Here is a 21145-nt window from a genome sequence, read left to right as displayed (position 1 = left end):
GACTTGCTTCCAGTTAAATTTTAATTAGATTAGACAATTGAAGTCTCTTTGAGATAAAAAATCATCAAAATGAAAGTCTCTTATTAGTAAGAATTTATGAAAAAATTTGACAAGACCAAAAGTCCACCATTGCCTTGTGCTGTGGCCAAAGCTGATCTATTATCATATTATTTTAGTAAAATTATGAAAAATAATAAATATTGAGCTACATATGATCAACATGAGAAGATCCGCCATGCATGCATGATAAAAGCTCATTAATGGTTTTTCATGATCAACAACATCTCATCTAGTTACAGCGAGCCTTTTAAAAAACAAAAACAAAGGAGAATTGATTAAAAGTTAATTTTTTTGACTTTGTTTTAATTTTTTTTGTCATTTTATGTATAAAAAATATGAAAATAATCAGTGTGTTTGGTTTGAGTTTTTTGAATTAAATTTTTTTAGTTTTCGTTTTTTTTTTTGTTTTTAGTGAATATTTTTAAAATTTTAAACATTTTTTTTTACTTTTTAGATGCACCTTACTTAGATGTATCTAAAAAGTAAAAAAAATGTGAAAAAATATTTTAAAAAATTAATAAATACATAAAAATATAAAAAATGTACTGAATTCTCGTATTTTTTTGGTATTTTGGATATTTTTTAGTGAATTTTTAAAAAGTTTTTTTCACAAATTTTTTTTTTAGACACATCTAAGTTAGGTATGTCTAAAAAATTTAAAAATTACTTAAAATATTAAAAAAAATCAGTAAAAATAAAAAAAATAAAAAATAAGACAATAAAATTTTATTAAAAGTATTTTCTCAAAAGTGAAAATATTTTTAAACTAAAAGCTAACTTCTTAAATTGTCGTAAAAACAACTTGAAAAAGATTCTCTTTGTAGTGGAAAGCATACGACGTTGTCTGGTCTTATCATGTTGTCCCAAAAAAAAAAAAAAATCAAAGCGTGATGCACGGTGGCTTACATACAAAGAAATTCATATGCGTACATCAACAATAGGCAAAGGCTCAAGCTAGAAATAGAAATACAGATATGTAGTTTAGTTTTATAGAGATGTGTTGTGCGCTTAAAATCTGTCTGTGCAAATAGTTTAATGTTAAATTTATTTTATTTTATTTTTTTCCTTTGTTGAAGGTAGGAATTTTTTTTTAATATTGAAAATATGAAATTAGGTTCAAGGTGCTCTTATATATATATATATATATATATATATTCTTTTACTCTTTGCTAGCAAAAATTTATACATACTACTTTATTGATGATTGAAGGGTTACAATTTTATATATATACATATACAGTGTGTAATTCAGATAACTAATAATAAAAATAAATAATAAAAAATTTAATATTATAATATGTATATTGTTTAAGTGATAAATATATTCTTAAAGAATTCAAAATATGCTTACGCTGTGTATAATAATTTTTTATTTTATTTTAATATATATAAAGTTATCACATGATATGAGAAGAAAAATATTTCATTAAACCAATTTAGGCCTTCACCTAATAATAGTATAGATGCATGTACGATGTATGCAAGGGCTGGCGCGGAAGGATGAACTGGAGAATAAGATCTTGACCACCCAAAATTTTAAAAAAACTTTCATTAATATGTATGTTTTTTATTCTCTCTTTAGTATCATTATTATTTACAAAAATGTTTAAGATTACCTTTCCCCTCACCCCCTTTGACCCCCTCTCTTTTTTGATTGGCTACTGTTTCTTTTGCTTTTTTCTGTTTTCCTTCTCCTCCAATCACCACCCGCCACGTGTATAGGGGTTGTGGAGATGGTAATTGGAGGGGGCCTCTATCAATGCTCTATTATTTATTGTGATAAGTATGTTTTTTCATTCACTTACATTTATTAAGGTCACGTTTGACATACAACAGTTTTAGTTTAAAAGTCAAAAAATTACTAAAAATATCAAGAAGCTTATAACCTATACTAAAAAGTCAAAGATTCTATTTTATTTCTATTTTTTGCACATATTTTCATAAAAATCAAAAGTCATTCTAAATATATTAATTTTTTTATCTTATATTTTAGTTAAAAAATTAAAAAATTAATAAAATACTATGTTCCCAAACGAGGCTTAAGTATTGAGTAGGCAAATGCCAAAACCATGATTATAGTAAAACTAGCTATCAAGCCCAATATTTTGGGAATTTGGATCATCGGCCGCCCTACCCGGCAGCCCCCCAAAACGACGTCGTTTTGGGGTTTTTTTTTTTTTTTTTTTTTTTTTTCTTTCTTCTTCTTCGTTCTTGATCCAAAACCAGAGGGGAAAACCAGAGGGGAGGGGAGGGGAGGGGAGGGGAGGGGAGAAGAGGGAGGAGGGAGGGGGAGGTCCGATCGTCGCCGTCGTAGCTCGTCGCCTCACGCCGGCCGTCGCAGCATAGCTCGTCGCCTCACCCCGGCCGTCGCAGCACCGCAGCACCGCCGTCTCCTCCGCCTCCGCCTCCTCCTCCTCCTCCTCCCCCACTGGTTATGGCCCCCTCCAGTCCGGCCCACCGGCGGCTCTTCTTCCCCTCCCCCTCTCTCTCCTTCCCCTCCCCTCCCCTCCCCTCCCCTCTGGTTCTGTCGAGCTCGACGAGGAAGAAGAAAAAAAATCAAAACACCCCCAAAACGACGTCGTTTTGGGGGGCTGCCGAAAACGGCAGCCGAAGATCCTTGCTCAATATTTTGAGTGCATGATTATAGTACTTTGGTGAACCTTCATGTCACTTTACTAGTTTTTTTTTGTTGGAAAATAAAATCATTGTAGGGGCTGAAAAAACAATTTCAGAGTAATAGTAAAATTTATAAATTTTAATTATTAAAATTATAATTTTTTATATGTAATTATTTTTGAAAAGTACATCTTGTTTGTAATTTTTCCTTTTTGTTTCCCGTTCCTATCTACTTAGGGCCAAAAGTTGGCTATGTTGGTTAAATTATATTAACAATTAAATGATGGTATAACGACAATTTCTATCAAAATTGAAAGTGATGGGTTCAGGAAAATGTTTGATACCTTTAAAATGAGGGGTGAAAAAAAATTAAGAAAAATGTTTGATACCTTCAAAAAGTACTTACAATGATGTGATAAGATTTATGTTAATTTTTAATTTGTCACATAATTAGTGATGGTGGATCCAACTCTCATGCTTTATCATTGTCAATGAATTTGTGAGTATAAATGTGTGGATCTCTAACATTACTAAAATATGTTTGGAAATAATTTTTTTGATGTTTTACAAAAAAAAAATATGTAAAAAATAAGGTGAATGGGAAAGAATCTTGGCTTTTTTGTATGAGTTAAAGGGTTTTGACCTTTTAACTTTTTGAGTATTTTTTTTTTTTTGATTTTTTAGTTAAAATCAGCACTTCCCAAACGAGGTTTTATTGACTAAAAAATTAATTTTGCTAAAAACGCTAAAGCTTATTTTTAACTAGTTTTTTAATTTTTTTTAAGACTTATTTTTAGTCAGTAAACTATTTTTTTTTTCTTCTGTTGTAACTCCAAGAGGAAAAATAAAAATCATGAATGTGTAATAGGAACAATTTGGCTTCATTTTGAAGTGAAGCTGAGCTTATCAACATGCCTATGCTTTTTGGGCCCCATTGATATTTGGATTTTTGCAGGGGTGAGAGAGAAAAATAGATCACAAAGATATCCCAAACAAGCAATTAATTTGGATGTAAATTTCTAGAATTATTGAGAAAGACAATAATTCAAGCGGGGCTCCTTTGTTTATATAGGAATAAGTCAATTTCATTTTCATTCTCCGTACACCTCTTCTCTCTTGTACTTTTTTTTTTGTCCTTACACCCCTCAACTATTTGTGAATATCAACTAATTTCCTCATTTATAAATTTATATATTTTGAGTCATTCAATTATAATGATATATCACTTTTACCGTTTCAGACTATCTTGAAAAATGATGCATTTATATAAATTTTATAATTGAAGGATCAATATAAATAAATTTATAAATAAAATAATAACATAATATTCAGTAATAATTGAGTAGTACTTTGTGTAATTAATTCATTTTTCTTTTGATAGTAAATATAAAGAAATTGAATGCAATTTCAAAAAGAAAAGAAACATTTTCAGGCCTAATTACTGCTCCAACATTTTAGATTTGTGATGACATGTTTGTGTTCTCGTTTTTCGAAAACAAAAAATGGTGAAAGTCCAAAAAATCTCATAATTTTTTTTCTCTATAAAAAAGTCTAATTTTATTTTTTAAAACAAAAATTAGAAAACAAAAACGCAATCGACAGGGGCTTATTATTTAAGATCAACAAGAATTTGTAGAACTTGCTGGTTCAAGAGTTCAAGGGGAAAATTTGAACTAATCTCCCTTTTAAAAATAAAAATAAAAATAGTAATCTACATATAATCAGAAAAAAAAATTCAAAAATTACATTAAAAAAAAAGTACTTAATGACCTACCTGTGAATTTAACTTACATTTTATTAATTTTAAATTTTCATCGTTGAAAAATCTAGAAATCTCCTAGATGTTGATTTGTGATTATGTATCAATTTTTAATAGTATATAACAATTCCAATCAAACAATCAAGGCAACTCGACACAACGATTTTATGTGAAAAAACCAAAATTGGGCACCTCCAATTGTGATAAAAAAACCACGGGCAACAGCCATAAAACAATCCACTAAGAAGATATAAAGGAATTACACAAGTATACTCTCAATTACCTAGCGAATCCACGCCCGAATTGAACCAACCTCTATGTGCCTCTTCCAACCCCGTTTTCACCTCGGAATTGTCTTGACGATGAGCCACTCTGGAATCCACCAAAGCTTCAGGCTCAAATTCTTTAGAATCCACTGAAAAACAACTCTCTCTTTTGTGTAGAACAAACAAATAATCCTTTGATGTATACTCTTTAAACCATGAGTTGAATACTCAATTAAAACATCAAAGAAAACTAGCAAAATATCCCCAGATATAAACCCCAAAACCTAAGAAGAAGATCTGGAGAAGTAATCATAGAATTGGACTGAAACACGTATTTATAGAAAACTGTCCCGCGATCTCTGCTCGAGCGTCGGATTGGCCGCTCGAGCGGACCTACGCTCGAGCGTGAAAAGTTCCGCTCGAGCGCTAAAAAACATATCGCAGTATTTTTGCAGGCGATCAAACTTCTGGAACCAAGGTTCTCCGCTCAAGCGGGGGAATGTCCGCTCGAGCGGACATGCAACTTGGAATGTATTTTTGCATTTTGCTTCGAGGGTGCTACCCCGGACCTGCCAAGGGGCGCTGCCCCCTGGACCCCCGCGAGCTGACCGGGCAGCTCAATCTCCGTCATAATCAGCGAAGTGGCAATCTTGAAAGTATTAACATCACAAACTTCTCTGCAAGACACAATTCGGGTTGGATTCGCATCTAAAAACTCATAACCTCACTGAAATAAAAATGCAAAATCAAATACAACTGAAAGGAGTTTTGTCAAACAAGATTGTCAAAAAAAAACCTAACAAACTTTTATATCAAAAACGGAAAAATCTCATCAGTAATTGAATTGAACAATTGACAGACAAAGTGGTGTTTTGGGAAGCTGATAAAAAAACTGACTTTTTGACTTTTTCAGTGACTTTTTTTATAAAAAACTGAGTTAGTTTGGGTAAAAAAGCTGACTTTTTTGGCTAAAAAAAATTAAAAAGCCAAAAAATTAAGGCTCCGTTTGGTAAGCCTCTCAAATTATAGTTACACCCATTGATTTGAGTATGTTGTTTGTTTTGAGCTTTCAAATCATAATTCTATACCTATTTCTCAAAACTCAATTCAAAACATAATCATTACTTTTCAAAATTCATAACCAAACACATAATTCAAAACTCAATTCAAATCAATATTTTAATTTTTTAAATATTTTAAAAATATTTTAATTTTGTTAAGATTTTAAATATTTTAATATTTAAATATGTTACATTTTTTTAATTTTTTGAATATTTTTAAATATTTTAATTTCAAAATATTACGATTTTAATTTTTAAAATTTTAAAATATTTTATAAAAATAAATTCAAACTCTATTTTATAAAAATATTTTTAAATATTTTAATTTTTTTGTTATGTATTTATTTGGTTATGATTTGAGTGTAGAGTTGTGAAAGTAGTATGGAATTTGAGTTATGTGTTTGGTTACGATTTGAGTGTAGAGTTGTTTTTAAATTTAAAATATTAACATTTTAAATTATTTAAATTTTTAAGATTTAAATTTTTTGAATATTTATTTAAATTTTTTACTTATTAAATTTTTTAGATTATTTAAATTATTTAAATATTTATGATTTAAATTTTTTGCATATTTATTTTGAAAAAAAAATATTTCCTTTGTAATATTTTCAATTAAAAAATTGATTAATGTTATTTTTTGTTAATAATAAAATTTTTTAATTGAATTTTAAAAAAAGTTTTGCTATGAGTGTTGATCAGAATTTTTAATAATGTGAAAGTAGTGTGTTTTGTTATGAGTTATAACAATTTGAATGAAGTTTTGAAAACTCTTTCCAAAATTCATACCCAAACAAATTTTCTTACTTCAAATGTCAAATCAAACTTTCAAAACTCAATTACACACTCAATTCAACACTCTATTCCAAAACTATAACCAAACAAATTTTCTACACCTAAATCATAATTTTATAACTCATAAACTCAAAATACAACTCATACTCTCAAATTATATTTATAAAATTTTACCAAACGTAACCTAACTTTTTTGACAACTTCCTAAAAAGACCCCAAAGTTATCGTCAAAATTCAAAAAGGTACAACTTATGTGGACCCACTTTCCATAATTTTTTTATTTTTATTTTCCGGAGTCTCATTTCTTGTTGTCACGTTGGAAATTGCATCGTGTCGGTTTCATGTTGCAAAATCCAATGCCAAGTTGATCTGGTGAGAGATTACTTATAAATATAAAAAAATATGTTATATCAAATAAATTATTGAGTAAAAATAAATTTCAATATCAAATTTTTCTTTATAAAATTTAAATTTGAGATTTTATACTATAAAGATGTTACACAACTACTAAATCAAAAAGGTTTTAGTTTATTTCATGCCTAGTTGAGTTAACTGTCTATATTATATTGTTATTTGAGGAGTTAAGATTTTTTTTATTATATTTTTTTTAATCATGATATTGTTTTGATTTTTACCACACATCATGACACAAGGAGTTTTATTTCATTTTTAGATCCCGACAATTGAATTACCACAACCAGATCACAACATAAAATGCAACAAAGATTTAAATTCATTACTTTTATTTTATCTTTTTAAAAATAACTAGACAAATATTACAAAATTAATTTTATGAACTATTATAACAGGACCACTGTATAAACAATTCTTGGAGATGATAATTTTTGTTTTTTTTTTTTTTTGTAGAGATGATAAGTTTTGTTGTGAAGAAATAATATATGACATATGATTGGTACATAGATTAAGGTTGAATTATGAACTTATATACGTATAGAAATTTTTTTTTTTTTTCCTTCCACAAATACTTCACCAAATCTAATATTTTAAAGAATAATGTTAAGGATTCTAAGGATTTTGTTAAATTTTTTATCAAACATTCACATGGGTGTAAGGTCCATGCTCATGTGAATCTCATACTCATGTAATTTGATAAAAAAAATTAATAAAACTTTTGAAATTTTTAACATTTTTCTATTTTAAATACAATCTTAGAATTGCATGAACACAACAATGTTATACAGTATACCCCAAAAAAGTACTCCTACAAATTTAAAATACACATAAAAAAAAAAAGAATGGCGTTTATGTGCTTTTTTTCTGTTTCTTTTTGTGCACGTAATGTTACTGATGTAAACAAAACAACGAAAGGAGAGAGAGAAGGAGAGCACAAAGTTACAGCGTTTTCTCGGATTCCTTTTGTAGAGGGTCCCCTTGCATATTATTTGAATATGATAGGAACCTCTCTTTTTTGGTTATACATATTTACCTATACCATTTGTTTTTTTAGCCTCTGTTTGGAAAGAGATTTTTTGGATTTTTTTTGGCTAAAATAGTCACAAAAAATAAAATAGACTATTTTAGTCACAACAAACAAAACATCACATCTAATTCACAATCATTATACTTTTTTCTCACAAAAAAAGTTAAAAAGCCAAAAAGCCAAAAAGCTCTTCTCAAACCAAACTTTTTAGCCCAAATTAAAATAGTCAAAAAAATCTAAAAAGTCAAAAAATTAATCCACATCCCAAACCAACCCTTATTAGTGTTGCTTTTGATACAGATACAACCTCCTTTTCTTTTTTTTTTAATCGTACAGGTGGCATTAAAAGCATGCCACATGAGAATATAAATTAGAAAGTCATAAAGTGATTTGTCTCTTATTGATTTTTCACTCTAAATGAAGATATTAGTACAAAATGAGGTGATTACTGTTTCAAGAAATCTTGATTGATAACAAATGTGTCAATAAATCATTTTTAGTGCGGAGAAATAATATTGAATATGATAAATTAGAATATTTTTAAAGATGATAGTAATATTCATTATTCAGTGTAACCTCTTTTGTTATTAACATTATCCATTACCAAGAAATTTTTTTTGGGCTCATATCTATCTATATATGTAAGGAAAATACAGTTTTTAATTTACAAATTTTGTGAGAGTTCCAATATTTCAATCTTAATTTTTTAACTGAAAAGTAAAAATCTCAACATTTATTGAGTTCTCACAACCCACAAGCCTTTTTGACTTTTTCTATACCTATTACCACACCATTTTCAACTTCTTCCATACACTATAGTTACTGATGTGATTGTTAAATTATTTTTATAAAAAATCAAAAAATAATAATTTGTATATTCAAAAAATATCTAAAACAAATATAATTTTTTTAAAAAAAATAACAAGTCGTAATTTCCAAAAAGAAAAGAGAAAAATAAAATTACACTGTAAAAAATAAATTGTACATTAAAAAATATCTAAAACAAATATAAATTTTTATTAAAAAATAACAAGTTGCAATTGTAAAAAAAAAAAAAAAAAAAAAATTACACTGTGCATTTCATTAAAATCTAAAAAAAAAATAATTGGCATATTAAAAAAATATCTAAAATAAATATAAATTCTTATTAAAAAATAATAGGTTGCAATTGTGAGGGAAAAAAAAGGAAAAAAATTACACTGTGCATTTCATTAAAAACTAAAAAAAAATTGTATATTAAAAAAATATCTAAAACAAATATAAATACTTATTAAAAAATAACAGGTTGCAATTGCGAAAAAAAAAGAGAAAAAAAAATTACACCGTGCATTTCATTAATAATGCTCAAAAAACGTGTCAAGTATTTGTGTAAAGACTTCACACATATCCACTCTCAAACTATCAAGTGAATATAGATGAAACCAAAGAACTCAGCTTTAATGGCTAACAAATCTTAGAAATTCGACCATTGAAGCCTAATAAATATTAATTAATAGAATTCAGCAATTGAAAGGTTTTAAACCACATCTCTTTGTCTTATCAAATGTCCTCTTTTTTTGGTTCATGCATTCATTCTAATATTCATAGAGAATTAGACATGTAGAAGAGTGAGAGACATTAAAATTATATATTGAGTTATGTAATTGTTATGAAAAATAAAGGTTGTTTTCCTCTCCTATGGCCCGTTATCTAGTTATACCTCCAATTAAAACATCAGGTGTGCTTCTACATCATCATTAAATGTTGCTTTCATTTTTGTTAGATACTTGGTCTCGCAATTGCTTGTGTTTTGTGTTATGAAATTTATTACATTTGTGGTTTGTGAGTTTCATTTCTTGAAAATCTTATAATTCATTTATTTTTTGTATTAAATTTTATGTTTGGTTTCTGTATTTTTTTAAATAAAGTTTTATTTGTTTTCTTTAAAAGTTTATTTTTAAAAATCAATTAATAAATAAATAAATCATTTTTATATTTCAAACAATTTCATTTTTGTTTTTATTTTTTATTTTTTCTTAAAGTAGTTTTAGTTTTGGGCAATTACTTACTTTTTTTTCTATATAATGTAATTTTGTGCATTTTAAGTGTATGATGTTTTCACTAATACACTCGGAGATGTACTATAAAAGAAGTATCAGGCGAAAATCAAGCAATAAGAAGAAAAAATAATACCATGAATGTGGAGTAAATATCAAAGATCAAAACTTCCAAAACAAAAAAGCAAGTATAATAGAATGTTTAATAATAGACATTTGAAAATTTGCAATGTATAATATTTATATTGATTACCTTTTTCAGATTTATTTTTTTTAAGTATTTATATAGAAGTAAAAAAATATTGTTAGGAATAAATTTTTCCTTAATTTAGTTATAAATTTTGTCCGTACATTAATTTTAAACTTTGAATAAAAATAAATAGAAAATAATTGATTGAAGATATACTGCATTTATTATATTCCTTGTTCTGTGTGTAAAAAAATTAAAAATTACAATTCACATATATATAAATAATTATAAATATAACTCCTACATATCATGAATAAAACACTAGTTAATGTTTTATTGAAAAGGATGAGATTATGTAACAGTTGTGTAGTATTTAAAGTTGGAAATACAAATATCTGTAGATAAGTCATCCATGTCATGGATCAGGGCCATGGAAGAATGTTAACCGCTTGCTGGACAACATCTTCAGGCCCACGAGGCCCAAAATCAAGCCTCGCCTTTTATTTTAAGGGAAATTTAGTCAAAACAAAACCTCTCTATTGGACCATTATTTAATAAAATGACAATCTAATTTATTTTGTTTCATAAATCCCTTAAGGAGAAAATGCATAATTGAGTAAGAACAAAGTAATATATATATATATATATATATATACACATATTTTTCTTAGACAATATTATCAAAGTAACATATTATTATGAATCAGAGTAACATGTTACTCTCAAACAGAGTAACATATTACTGTTACTATTTACATCAATTTCGATGGTGATAATAATTTTTTTTTTAAAGAATTTCAAAGTCAACATAAATATTATTTGATAGATCTTGATGAGATAATTTTAAAAATACTAATTTTATTAAAAATCAAAATTTACATCAAAAGTTGTATAATTTTAAAGTTTAATAGTTTGATAATAATGATATGTGTTGAACTTTTTTAAATTTTTTTTTATACTATCCTTAATGCATTAAAATTTTATTACAAGGCGTTTTGACCAAATCCCCCTATATTTAACAACAACAAATTACATTTCATCAACTTTTATTTAAGAAAAATTACATTAATTTTTTAAAAAATACAATAAATTTCATAAATTCTTCTTTAATGTTCCCCGAACTTGCAATCCCTTCTTTCTTGTCTAGGAATGGCAACGGGCCAGGGCAGGGCCGGGATCACACTTCCCGTCCTCGTTCCTCGATGGTAAAAATTCTTCCGTTTCCAGACTCGATCCCTGACGAGGTACTTATCACCGCTCCCGTCCCTGCCCTCGCCTCCACCCTCTCTCCCTAACGGGGAACGGGTTTCCCCGACCCCATAAATTCCCCGACAAAAAAAAAAAAAAAAATCAACTCCAGAAAATACAAGAATTCATCAACATTTTCAACAACAACAACACCATCATCACCAAATCATATCTGTTCATCATCATCAACAACAACAATAATAAACCCATACACTAGAAATTTACATATATATTCAACAGATCTAAGCTCAAATGTAAAAAATAAAAAATCTAACACATTAAACAGATCATCATTTTCTCCATCTTCATCAACAGATCTGAGCTCAAATCAAAAGACGTCTTTATCATTTTCCAGATCTGAAGAACAAAAGCAAAAATCAAAGAGATAGATAGAGAGAGAAAGAGATGGAGAGTAACTAGTAAAGAGGAGATACCGTGAGAGAGAGAGAACAAGCTACTGTGAGAAGGAGATGAGGAGTTGTCGTCGTGACATCGTAAGGAAGAAGTGACGTCGGTGCGAAAGAGATGAGGAGCCGTTGTGTGTGTGAGAGAGAATGGGAAACGATGATATGTTGTGTTTGTGTGTGTAACTGTGTCAACCAAACCCTAAACACACACACACACATACATACATATATATATATATATATATATATATATATATATAAACAAGGGCATAATAGTAATCTTACATCGGGGGTTCTTACATCGAGGGTAAAACGGGGCGAGGTTGGGACCGTGGCCGAGCCAAGTCCGGGGTTGGGAAATATATCACCTTCCTTGATCCAAATATCATCGGGAATTCATTTTTTAATACTATCCCCAACCCGTCGGGGCTATTTTTTGAGAATAAACTGCTCAATTCAGGATCGGGGAGTAGGGTCCCCGTCGGGTTGGGTTCAAATTGCCATCCCTATTCTTGTCGCTCCCATTTTTTCATCCCATTTTTGTAACATCTAGTAACTAGCGGTCCCTTACCACCCCCCTCCTACTACCACCTTCACTTCCAATCCTTTCATGAATATCCTTTCATGAATTAATTCTAAACCCTTAATCTAATTTATATTATCAATTTTTATATTTATAAACTTATTCAATGTAAATTGGTTCATACAATGGTCATTGTTCTGAATTGTAATAATTTTCTAAAAGCATTTTAAGGTTTTGTTTAGTTGGAGAATTTAGGAAGACATTTAAAAATAAAAAGAGAAAAGGCATATGGAACTAGGTAAATGTAAGTATATTTTATTCACATTTTATTTATCTTTTTTCTTCTCCTTTTTAAATTCTTTTTCAAATCTTCCAACCAAACACATTGTAAATGTTTTTTTAAAAAAATTATATTCAGAAAAATAGAATTAACGTCATTTTAAAAATTCAAGTTTATAATTTTTCCTATTTTAGTTTTTATATTTTCATTTAAAAAACAAAAAAAAGTTGGAAAGAGAATTAGGAGCTAAAAAAATTAATGAATTGCGAGACAAAGAGGTCGACGTCCTCACATGGCCAATGATCCCGATCTAGTGCCACTCTGCCACTTTGTTTATAAAGTCTCGATGGCAGCGACGTTCGATCTCTCCCAGTTAAAAACAAGAGCACTGTTTTGACAATTCACTCAACTTCTTCATAGCTCTGTAGCTTCTACCGAGTCAGATCAAATCCATCTGAAATCGGTAAATATCGCTCTACTCAATACTCTTTAGATTTGTTTCCGTTTATAATTCTTGTGAAAATTACCCCCATTATAAGTCTAGCTTGTGCTGCTTCTTTTTCTTTTTTTTTTTTATAATCTGGATTCATAATTGCTATCTTCCATTAACGCTTGATCATGCCCTAGAATTATATGAACGTTAGATTTCTTTTTTATTTTATTTTATTTTATTTGATTTGTGTGTGACTTAGGGTTTCATTTCGTTGATACATTAACTTCCTCTTATCTTCATGTTTTGTTATGAATTTTGTGGGTTGTCTATACGCTTGTTGTTCAAGGTATTTATATTGTTGATTTTAGGGGTTCAAAAAATAAAAAAAATAAAAATTTGAACTATGAAATTTTTAATTGTTAATTCAAGTGAATAGTAATGTGGTGGGCATGTGTGTGTTTCTGTGACTTATTTTTTATTATTTATTTTTTAAATATTAATGATAAAGAAACATTTCAAGTGTAGAATATGGCAATTTTGGATGGACAAAATGTTATTGTTTGATTGTAGTTAAGCACAGGTAAGTGTCTGAATGTTTTGCTTATGGCTCCTTTCATATAAATTGGGCACTCGCTCATAAGATACTTTGTGGAAAATAAAGGCATTATGTGCAAAGTTGTTTTGGGTCATTTGTGGGTTGGTGGGAATTACTCTATTAATATTATCATGCTTGGTTTTGCTGATTTTTGAGTTTCCCTGACAATGATCAAGCCCACCTTCCCTTGCTATAGCTCAATTTGAGCTTATTGAGCTCGGTTGCAAACTTGCAACGACTTGGTTTCTTTGCTCTTAATATAATGAGCAGGGTCGTTAAAATGAGTGTTATATTTCTCTTTTGAAGTTAACATGGTTCTATTGAGGCGGGACTTGTTAGATTATATGTCTTAATGCATTTTTGTTCTTCAATTAGCAAGGCCAAGGCTGGCCAGGTGCCTGTTTTTTATTTTCAAGAAATAATAGGTTTCTTCATCTTGATTTAGTGAATAGGTGGGGCTAAATTGTATCTGGAACATTTTTAGTACATGTATGCATGAAAAGGGAAACCTATGCTCGATGTTTAGGCAAGCTTGCCAATTTGTGTTTAAGTTTGGTTGTCCAAGGCATGTAAACCTGATATGTTTTTAGGCCAAAACAATCTCATTGACCTCTGTCATGCCAAAATGTAGAAAACATATGTGCACATTAATCAAGTAGTTTGCTGCCCAGATTGAGATGAAGCAATTATTGAATCCAGTTGATGAAATGTCATGGTAACTTATTTTGAAACCTTGAAAGTTGAAAAAGCTGTAGTCGGTTTTGTGACTAGTTTTGGACATAAGATGTCAAACTGTTTCCGATGTTTAGGAATCTTTTGTATGTTTTCTTTTTAAATGTAGTATTCTAAGTTTCATAATTGTACAAATGGTGTCAAATTACACGTAAGGATGCTCCAAGGTATGATAGAATTCAGTGTTTTTAAAGGCTCAAGGCGCACTAAGGCGCCGAAGGTCTCTTGGAGCCTAGGCGCAAGGCGCAAGGCGAGGCGCGGGCTTTATTGAAGTAAGGCGCACAGTATTCATAAAAAATAGAAAAATTAATATAGACTAGTCATTCATAGTAGTAAGACAATTTTTTAAAAAATAAAAAGTAATCAAGATTCAAGAAAAAATATAGAATAATTCTCAAAGCCATGAAAGTGCATATTACATAACATTCCAATTTTCAAAGATCAAATAATCCACATTCAATAAAATAAAAACATAAATGCTAAACATCCAAAACATAAATATCCAACAAATATTAATATATGTCTTGAACACTTAAAAACATCAATATCAAAAGAAAGGGTAGGTTAGGTCGGTGTCAGTCAATCATCATCCTCAACATCAATGGCAAGCAAACTATCATCTTCTTCTCCATCAGTTGATTTGTATCCCTCAACATCTTCCTCCTCTGTGTCATCTGAGCCCGCTTCCTCTTCATCTATTAATTGAAGTGGAGTCAATGTTGATGATTTAGATATCCTCGGTTGTGCCTTTGAGCGTGAACTTGTTGCTCTACTTGCATGGCTACTTTCTTCTACTCCAGAAGCTCTAGCAATAGTGGCCCACGTCAAGCCATCATCATCATTAAACACAGGCTCATTATCTTCATCTGATTCTCCATCCATCCTTCCAAGCAACCACTCATTGCTTTCATCAATATTTTGCAAAGATATGGGATCAAGAGTGTTGCGCATGTCATACTTAAATCTCAATGTTCTATTGTATTTGACATACACTAAATCATTGAGACGTCGTTATTCCAATCTATTTCTTTTCTTGCTATGAAGCTGCAAGTATTAAAAAGATATTAAATTCTATATAATGAGAATAAAAAATATTTGAATTGAACAAAAAATTAGTTAGAATGTTAAATACTCACATGTTCGAATACACTCAAATTTCGTTCACAATCCGATAAACTACATGTTAGGCTAAGGACTTTTATGGCAAAAGTTTGCAAGTTTGGAGTATAAAAACCATATGATGTCCACTAATCAGCTGCGATAATCCACTAGTTAGAAATAATTGTTATCAAGTATTAAGTTTTACTAAAAGTATTACTAAAAATAAACTCTATGAGTCTATAATATATTACCTGGTGATCTTGTATTTCTTTGCCTAATCGCAACAGCCTTGCCAAAAAGACTCACAGCCTTCATATAAATACTCATCTCATTAGTGATCAAATCTTGAACAGTGACATCCGGGACCAACCTTTGCATGCATTCATAAAACTCATTCATCACTTCATGATCTCTTTGCACCTCTAACGCTTTTGGGTAAAAGAATTCTAGAGAAAATGCGCAGCTGCATGTAAAGGTCGATGCAATTGGACATCCATCTTTTGTCAATGATTTCGAAGATTTCATTATACTTCTCTTCTTTATGATCAAATGAACTTGCAATGCATTCTTTTGCCCTATCCATTGCCTCATAAATGTATCCCATGGGAGGTTTCTTCTCGGTATCAACCAATCTAAGCACTTTGACAAGAGGACCCGAGACCTTAAGGGCAAACACAACAGTATTCCAAAATGAAGGCATCAACAAAGTTTGTGCCATTCTTTTACCTTGTGGCTCTTTTGCCCATTTGCTTGAGGTCCAGTCTTCGGAGGTGACCATCTTTCTCAAATTGTATTTTTGTTGATGCATCCTAGACAAAGTCAAAAAGGCGGTTGCAAATCTAGGGTATGTTTGGTTTGTGTTTGAGAGATGTGTTTTAGAGATAAAAAGTACGAAAAATTGTTTGGTTTGGTTTTTTTCAAAAGATGTTTTGGAAAATTATTTTGAGAGAGAGTTTTGGAAAAAGTGATTGATTTGATGTGTGTGAGAGAGAGATTTGTTTGGAAAACTTGTTTGGTTTACAAGTTTTGAGAAATTTTTTTGGAAAAATTTGTTTGGTTTGATTACTTTTAAAACTTATTTGTAGAGAAAATTTTCCAAAATTTTTTCAGAAATACAAACCAAACGAACCCCTAGTTTTTGCAGGCTTGATCAAATTCTTCAAATTTGTATAGCGCCTCATCATGTTTAGCAACGTAGGCCGATTGTAAATGTAGCCATGTACTGCAATACCCCTTTCAAATGTCTTTTTCAGTCTAGGTATCTTGAAAATGTCTTCTAACATCAAGTCCAAACAATGAGCAGCACATGGTGTCCAATACAAGTATTCATACTTAGCTTCCAAAAACCTCCATATAATGTAACAATAATGAAGAATTATTATTTTCAAGTTTTTAAATTTTAAATACAAAACAAACTATGAGTAAACAATTTTGATGTAAGGAATGAGGAAATATTCTTACCCGCCAACACATTAGCTACAGCACTATTAGTGATAACTTGCACCACATTTTCTTTTCCAACTTTCTCCACAAACTTGTCTAGTAATTCAAATAGCTTTTGCCCATCCTTTGAATAGCTAGAAGCATCAACCGACTCAACAAACATGGTTCCTCTTGGACAATTAACTAAAAAGTTAATCAATGTCCTTCCTCTCTTATCAGTCCAACCATCAGCCATTATGGAACATCCGTATTTTGCACAATCCTCTTTATGATACTTCATCAAATCTTCAGTATGTTTCACTTCTTTTTTGAGTTGGGTAACCCGCACTTCATGATAAGTCGGTGGCTTCATACCAGGACCATATTGGCCAATGGCTTCAATCATTGGTCCAAAACTCTTATAATTTACTGTATTGAAAGGGATACCAGCATCATACATCTACCTTGCAAATCTTTGCAGTGCCCGAGCTCTCATTTCTTTTTTGTAAGGGTCATTTGCATCAATTTTTGTTTGTTTCCCTTTTGGTTGGTCCTTTCGATTTTTCACCACTGATTCAGGATTGGGTGTGAAGTAAACATCCATAGGCCCTTTTCTCTTTGGCATTTTTGATTTTGATTTGGATTTGGATGAACCTTGGCTACTACTTGTCAACTTGCGGTGTTGATTGACAGTGATCTCAACGACATCATCATCTTCATCTTCATCTTCCATGTCCATGTCATCAAAATCAGGCAACATGTTCATTTCTTCTTTTTGTGTCTTTTTTTTGGACATGAACTCTCTAATCTCTTCTCTTACATGAGAAGGACACTTCGGACAAGCAGTAACATTCCTATAACCTCCCGCAAGGTGTTGTTTCACCCGGCAAACACCTCCATTTGATACTTTACCACAAAAATTACACTCAAACTTGTTTAAATTATTCTCCTCTACCAAATGGGCATATTGCCACGCCGGATCTTTTCTATTACTTTCCGATGTCATTTTCTACTTAGTACTTACTACACAACACAAAAAATAAATAACAGAAAAACAATTTCAGTATAATGAATGTAATGTATGTTATGTGATGAATTAATTAATGTGTGTAATGTATGAATCAATTTTCTATTTTTTTAATTAATGATGAATTAATTAATTAATGTACATTACATTCCATTACATTCATTCCTATGTTACATTATTTTTTCAAAAAAAACTTTGACCAATTTATTAATTCATCACATTAATAAATTGAGTAACTTATGAATCAATTTATCAATTATTAATCAATCAATTTTCTATTTTTTTAATCACAACACATTAATCACAACACAATAAATTGATTAATCTTTATTAATCAATTAAATTCTTATTAAATTCTTATTAATCACATTAATCACAACACATACAACACATTAAATTCTTATTAATCACAACACATTAATCTTTTCTAATTAATTAATCAATTTTCTATTTTTTTAATCAACTTATGAATCAATTTATGAATTAATTAATGTTATGATTCAATGTATGTAATGTAATGAATGTATGTAATGTATGAATTAATTAACTTATGAATCAATTTTCTATTTTTTTAATTAATGATCAATTAATTAATTTCAGTATAATGATGAATCAATTTCAATATAATCATAATGAATGTAATGTAATGTATCTATTTTTTTTATTTATGTATGTATGAATTAATTTATTTATTTATGTAATAATCATAATGAATGTAATAATCATTAATGAAAAAAAAATAAAGAAAAAGAAAGTCGAAAGAAGAAGAAAAAATTAATAATTGAAAAGAAGAAGAAAAGGAATGGACTGAACTGAAGGAAAAAAATAGACTCAAATAATTGGAAAAAAAAAAAAAAGAAGAAGCAAAACAAAAAAAGTTGAAAAAAAAAACAGAGGACTGAACTGAAAGTCGAAGGAAAAAAAAGAAAAGGAAAAAAAAAAAAAATATGAAAGTCGAACAACCAGTGTCGAAGACGAAGAAGAAGGAGAAGGGGAGAGAGAGTTGAACCTGCGAAGCCGAAGTCGATCCAGTGTCGCAGTCGAAGTCCAGCTCTTGTGTCGCAGTCGTAGTCGCAGACCAAGTCCAGCTCCAGTAGCTCAAAGTCGATTGTGAGGCGAAAGAGGGAGAGACGACTTCAATTAGGGTTAATCTGAGTCCTATTTGGCTCATATGGTACATGAGTTCTGATCCTCTGTGATTACGAGCCATTCGAAAGGTTCATCTGAGTCGCATTTGAGTCGTTAGATCAGATCTACAGATTAAACACTCAGTCACGCCTAGGCGAGGGCCTTGCGCCTCTCTCGCCTTGCTCAAGTCGCGGCTAAGGCACTAGCCTGGCTCAAGTCGCCTCGCCTGGTACCTGTACAGGCGCAGATGGTGCGCCTCGACTCGCCTTGCGCCTAGGCGCGACTTTGACAACACTGATAGAATTCATGGGTTTATTTTGAGTGAAACAATAAAATAGCTGTAAGTTAGCTAAAAACTATTCTACTTAGCTCAATTATCATTAAGCATTCTCTGTTCCTCTCCCTGTTATTTCTTTAGGACATTACAAATGAGTTTATTTATTTAATTCCATATTGGGATAACTTACTGTTTTAAAAGGAAACCTTTTCTGTCTATTGAAAATATTGGTCAGTGTTGATTTTCCACAGTTTTGGGCCGTTGCTGTCCACTTTAGCCCCTCCATCCTGATTGATGTTACCATCTCTTCCTGGCCTTCTTCGAGATTTTGACCCTTGGACTTTGAGACATGTTCATTTGCTATTCTATGGGAGGACAAATATAATTTTGTACAGATCTTGTTGACTATTTTATATATTTATGGTGCCCATATTGATTAGTCCATTCAATACTATAATGTTTAATTTTGATGAAGAAAATGAAAATCTACTGTTTTTTAGTTGACATCTTTTATTTTGAGTACATAATTTTTAAAATTTTCATTTGAGGTTTGACTTTACAAGGTGACTTTTATTTGCATCAGAACTGGGAAGAAGCTTGGGTGGACGTTCGATGGCACCAGCCATGTATTGAGTGGTGTAGTTCCTTGTGGCGAGCAAGTGACATTTATTTTGTAGTCATTTGCTCTATACCCCCACCATAATGTGGAACTTTGCATCCAATTGCATAGGTGGCAACATTGGACTCAAGAATGAGTCTACAAGGCCAATCGAAGGTGGTTTGGAATCCTCAGACGATGAAGATTCTTCGAATTCTAGCAGGGAGGAGGGACTAGAGTGCCCGATATGCTGGGAATCTTTCAACATAGTTGAGAACGTGCCCTATGTTCTATGGTGTGGCCATACTCTCTGTAAAAATTGCATTCTGGGGCTGCAGTGGGCTGTTGTCAAATTTCCCACTTTACCAATTCAGCTTCCACTTTTTATCACCTGCCCTTGGTGCAATCTCTTATCCCCCCGTCTGGTTTACAGGGGAAATCTGAAGTTCCCTCGCAAGAACTTCTTTCTACTGTGGATGGTTGAGAGCCTAAATGGTGATAGAGTGAAGTCTCAGTCTGCTTTCTGTGGGGATCATCCACCAACATGGATATCAAATGGCAAGATAGCACCGGGGAGTCAAGTAAACCACCCTGCTGTCAGGAGGGATCAATATAATCACTATTCAGAATCATCAGGATCAAATCATGATCATAACGCTATCAATAATTACCTCACTGTGGAGAGACTACACGATTCTCTTAAAAAGTCTCTGGTTTTCTTTGTTCAATTAACAGCAAAGTTCCCTCTGGTTCTTATATTTCTTCTGATTGTCTTGTATGCAATACCTGCCAGTGCAGCCATCTTAGCCTTGTACATACTCATTACGGCTCTATTTGCTCTTCCATCATTTCTAATCCTGTACTTTTCATATCCTAGTTTGGATTGGCTGGTTAGGGAAATGATTGCTTGAGATGACATTTGTCCTGCAATGGAAGTTTGCCCAGATATCTCTGTGTCTGAATCACATCAGTGGTGTAATTTCACGACTCCATTTGTTTCAACATCCTCATCTGCCAATGCATAGTGGGTTTGTGTATATGTGGGTGCAGTTGAAAGTGATTGTCTACAAGGTTAATTTCTGGTCAGAAGCCTGTTAGTTTTCTTGTTTGTACAAACACTTGTGCTTATAAATCTATTTTCTAAGGCATGCTT

At 30.8% G+C, this 21145-nt stretch overlaps 2 protein-coding genes across 2 annotated transcripts; one reads left to right on the top strand and one right to left on the bottom strand.

The window, feature by feature from the left end:
• Positions 1-13003: 13003 nt before the first annotated feature.
• LOC114296511 (RING/U-box superfamily protein) lies at positions 13004-21140 on the top strand. The gene is made up of 2 exons (XM_028240814.2): positions 13004-13142; positions 19978-21140. The coding sequence occupies exon 2, from the start codon at positions 20097-20099 to the stop codon at positions 20901-20903; it is 807 nt and encodes a 268-aa protein (XP_028096615.1). The 5' UTR covers positions 13004-13142; positions 19978-20096; the 3' UTR covers positions 20904-21140.
• On the bottom strand, positions 16647-17968 carry LOC145822813 (uncharacterized). Its single transcript, XM_082921066.1, has 3 exons — positions 17617-17968; positions 17002-17391; positions 16647-16876 (listed from the first exon to the last, which is right to left on the bottom strand). The coding sequence occupies exons 1-3, from the start codon at positions 17966-17968 to the stop codon at positions 16647-16649; spliced, it is 972 nt and encodes a 323-aa protein (XP_082777192.1).
• Positions 21141-21145: the final 5 nt, after the last annotated feature.

This window comes from Camellia sinensis, chromosome 1, assembly GCF_055761805.1.
Source record: "Camellia sinensis isolate YWXY chromosome 1, ASM5576180v1, whole genome shotgun sequence".
In the NCBI taxonomy this organism is placed as follows: Eukaryota; Viridiplantae; Streptophyta; class Magnoliopsida; order Ericales; family Theaceae; genus Camellia; species Camellia sinensis.
This window is presented reverse-complemented; position numbering and strand designations above follow the sequence as displayed.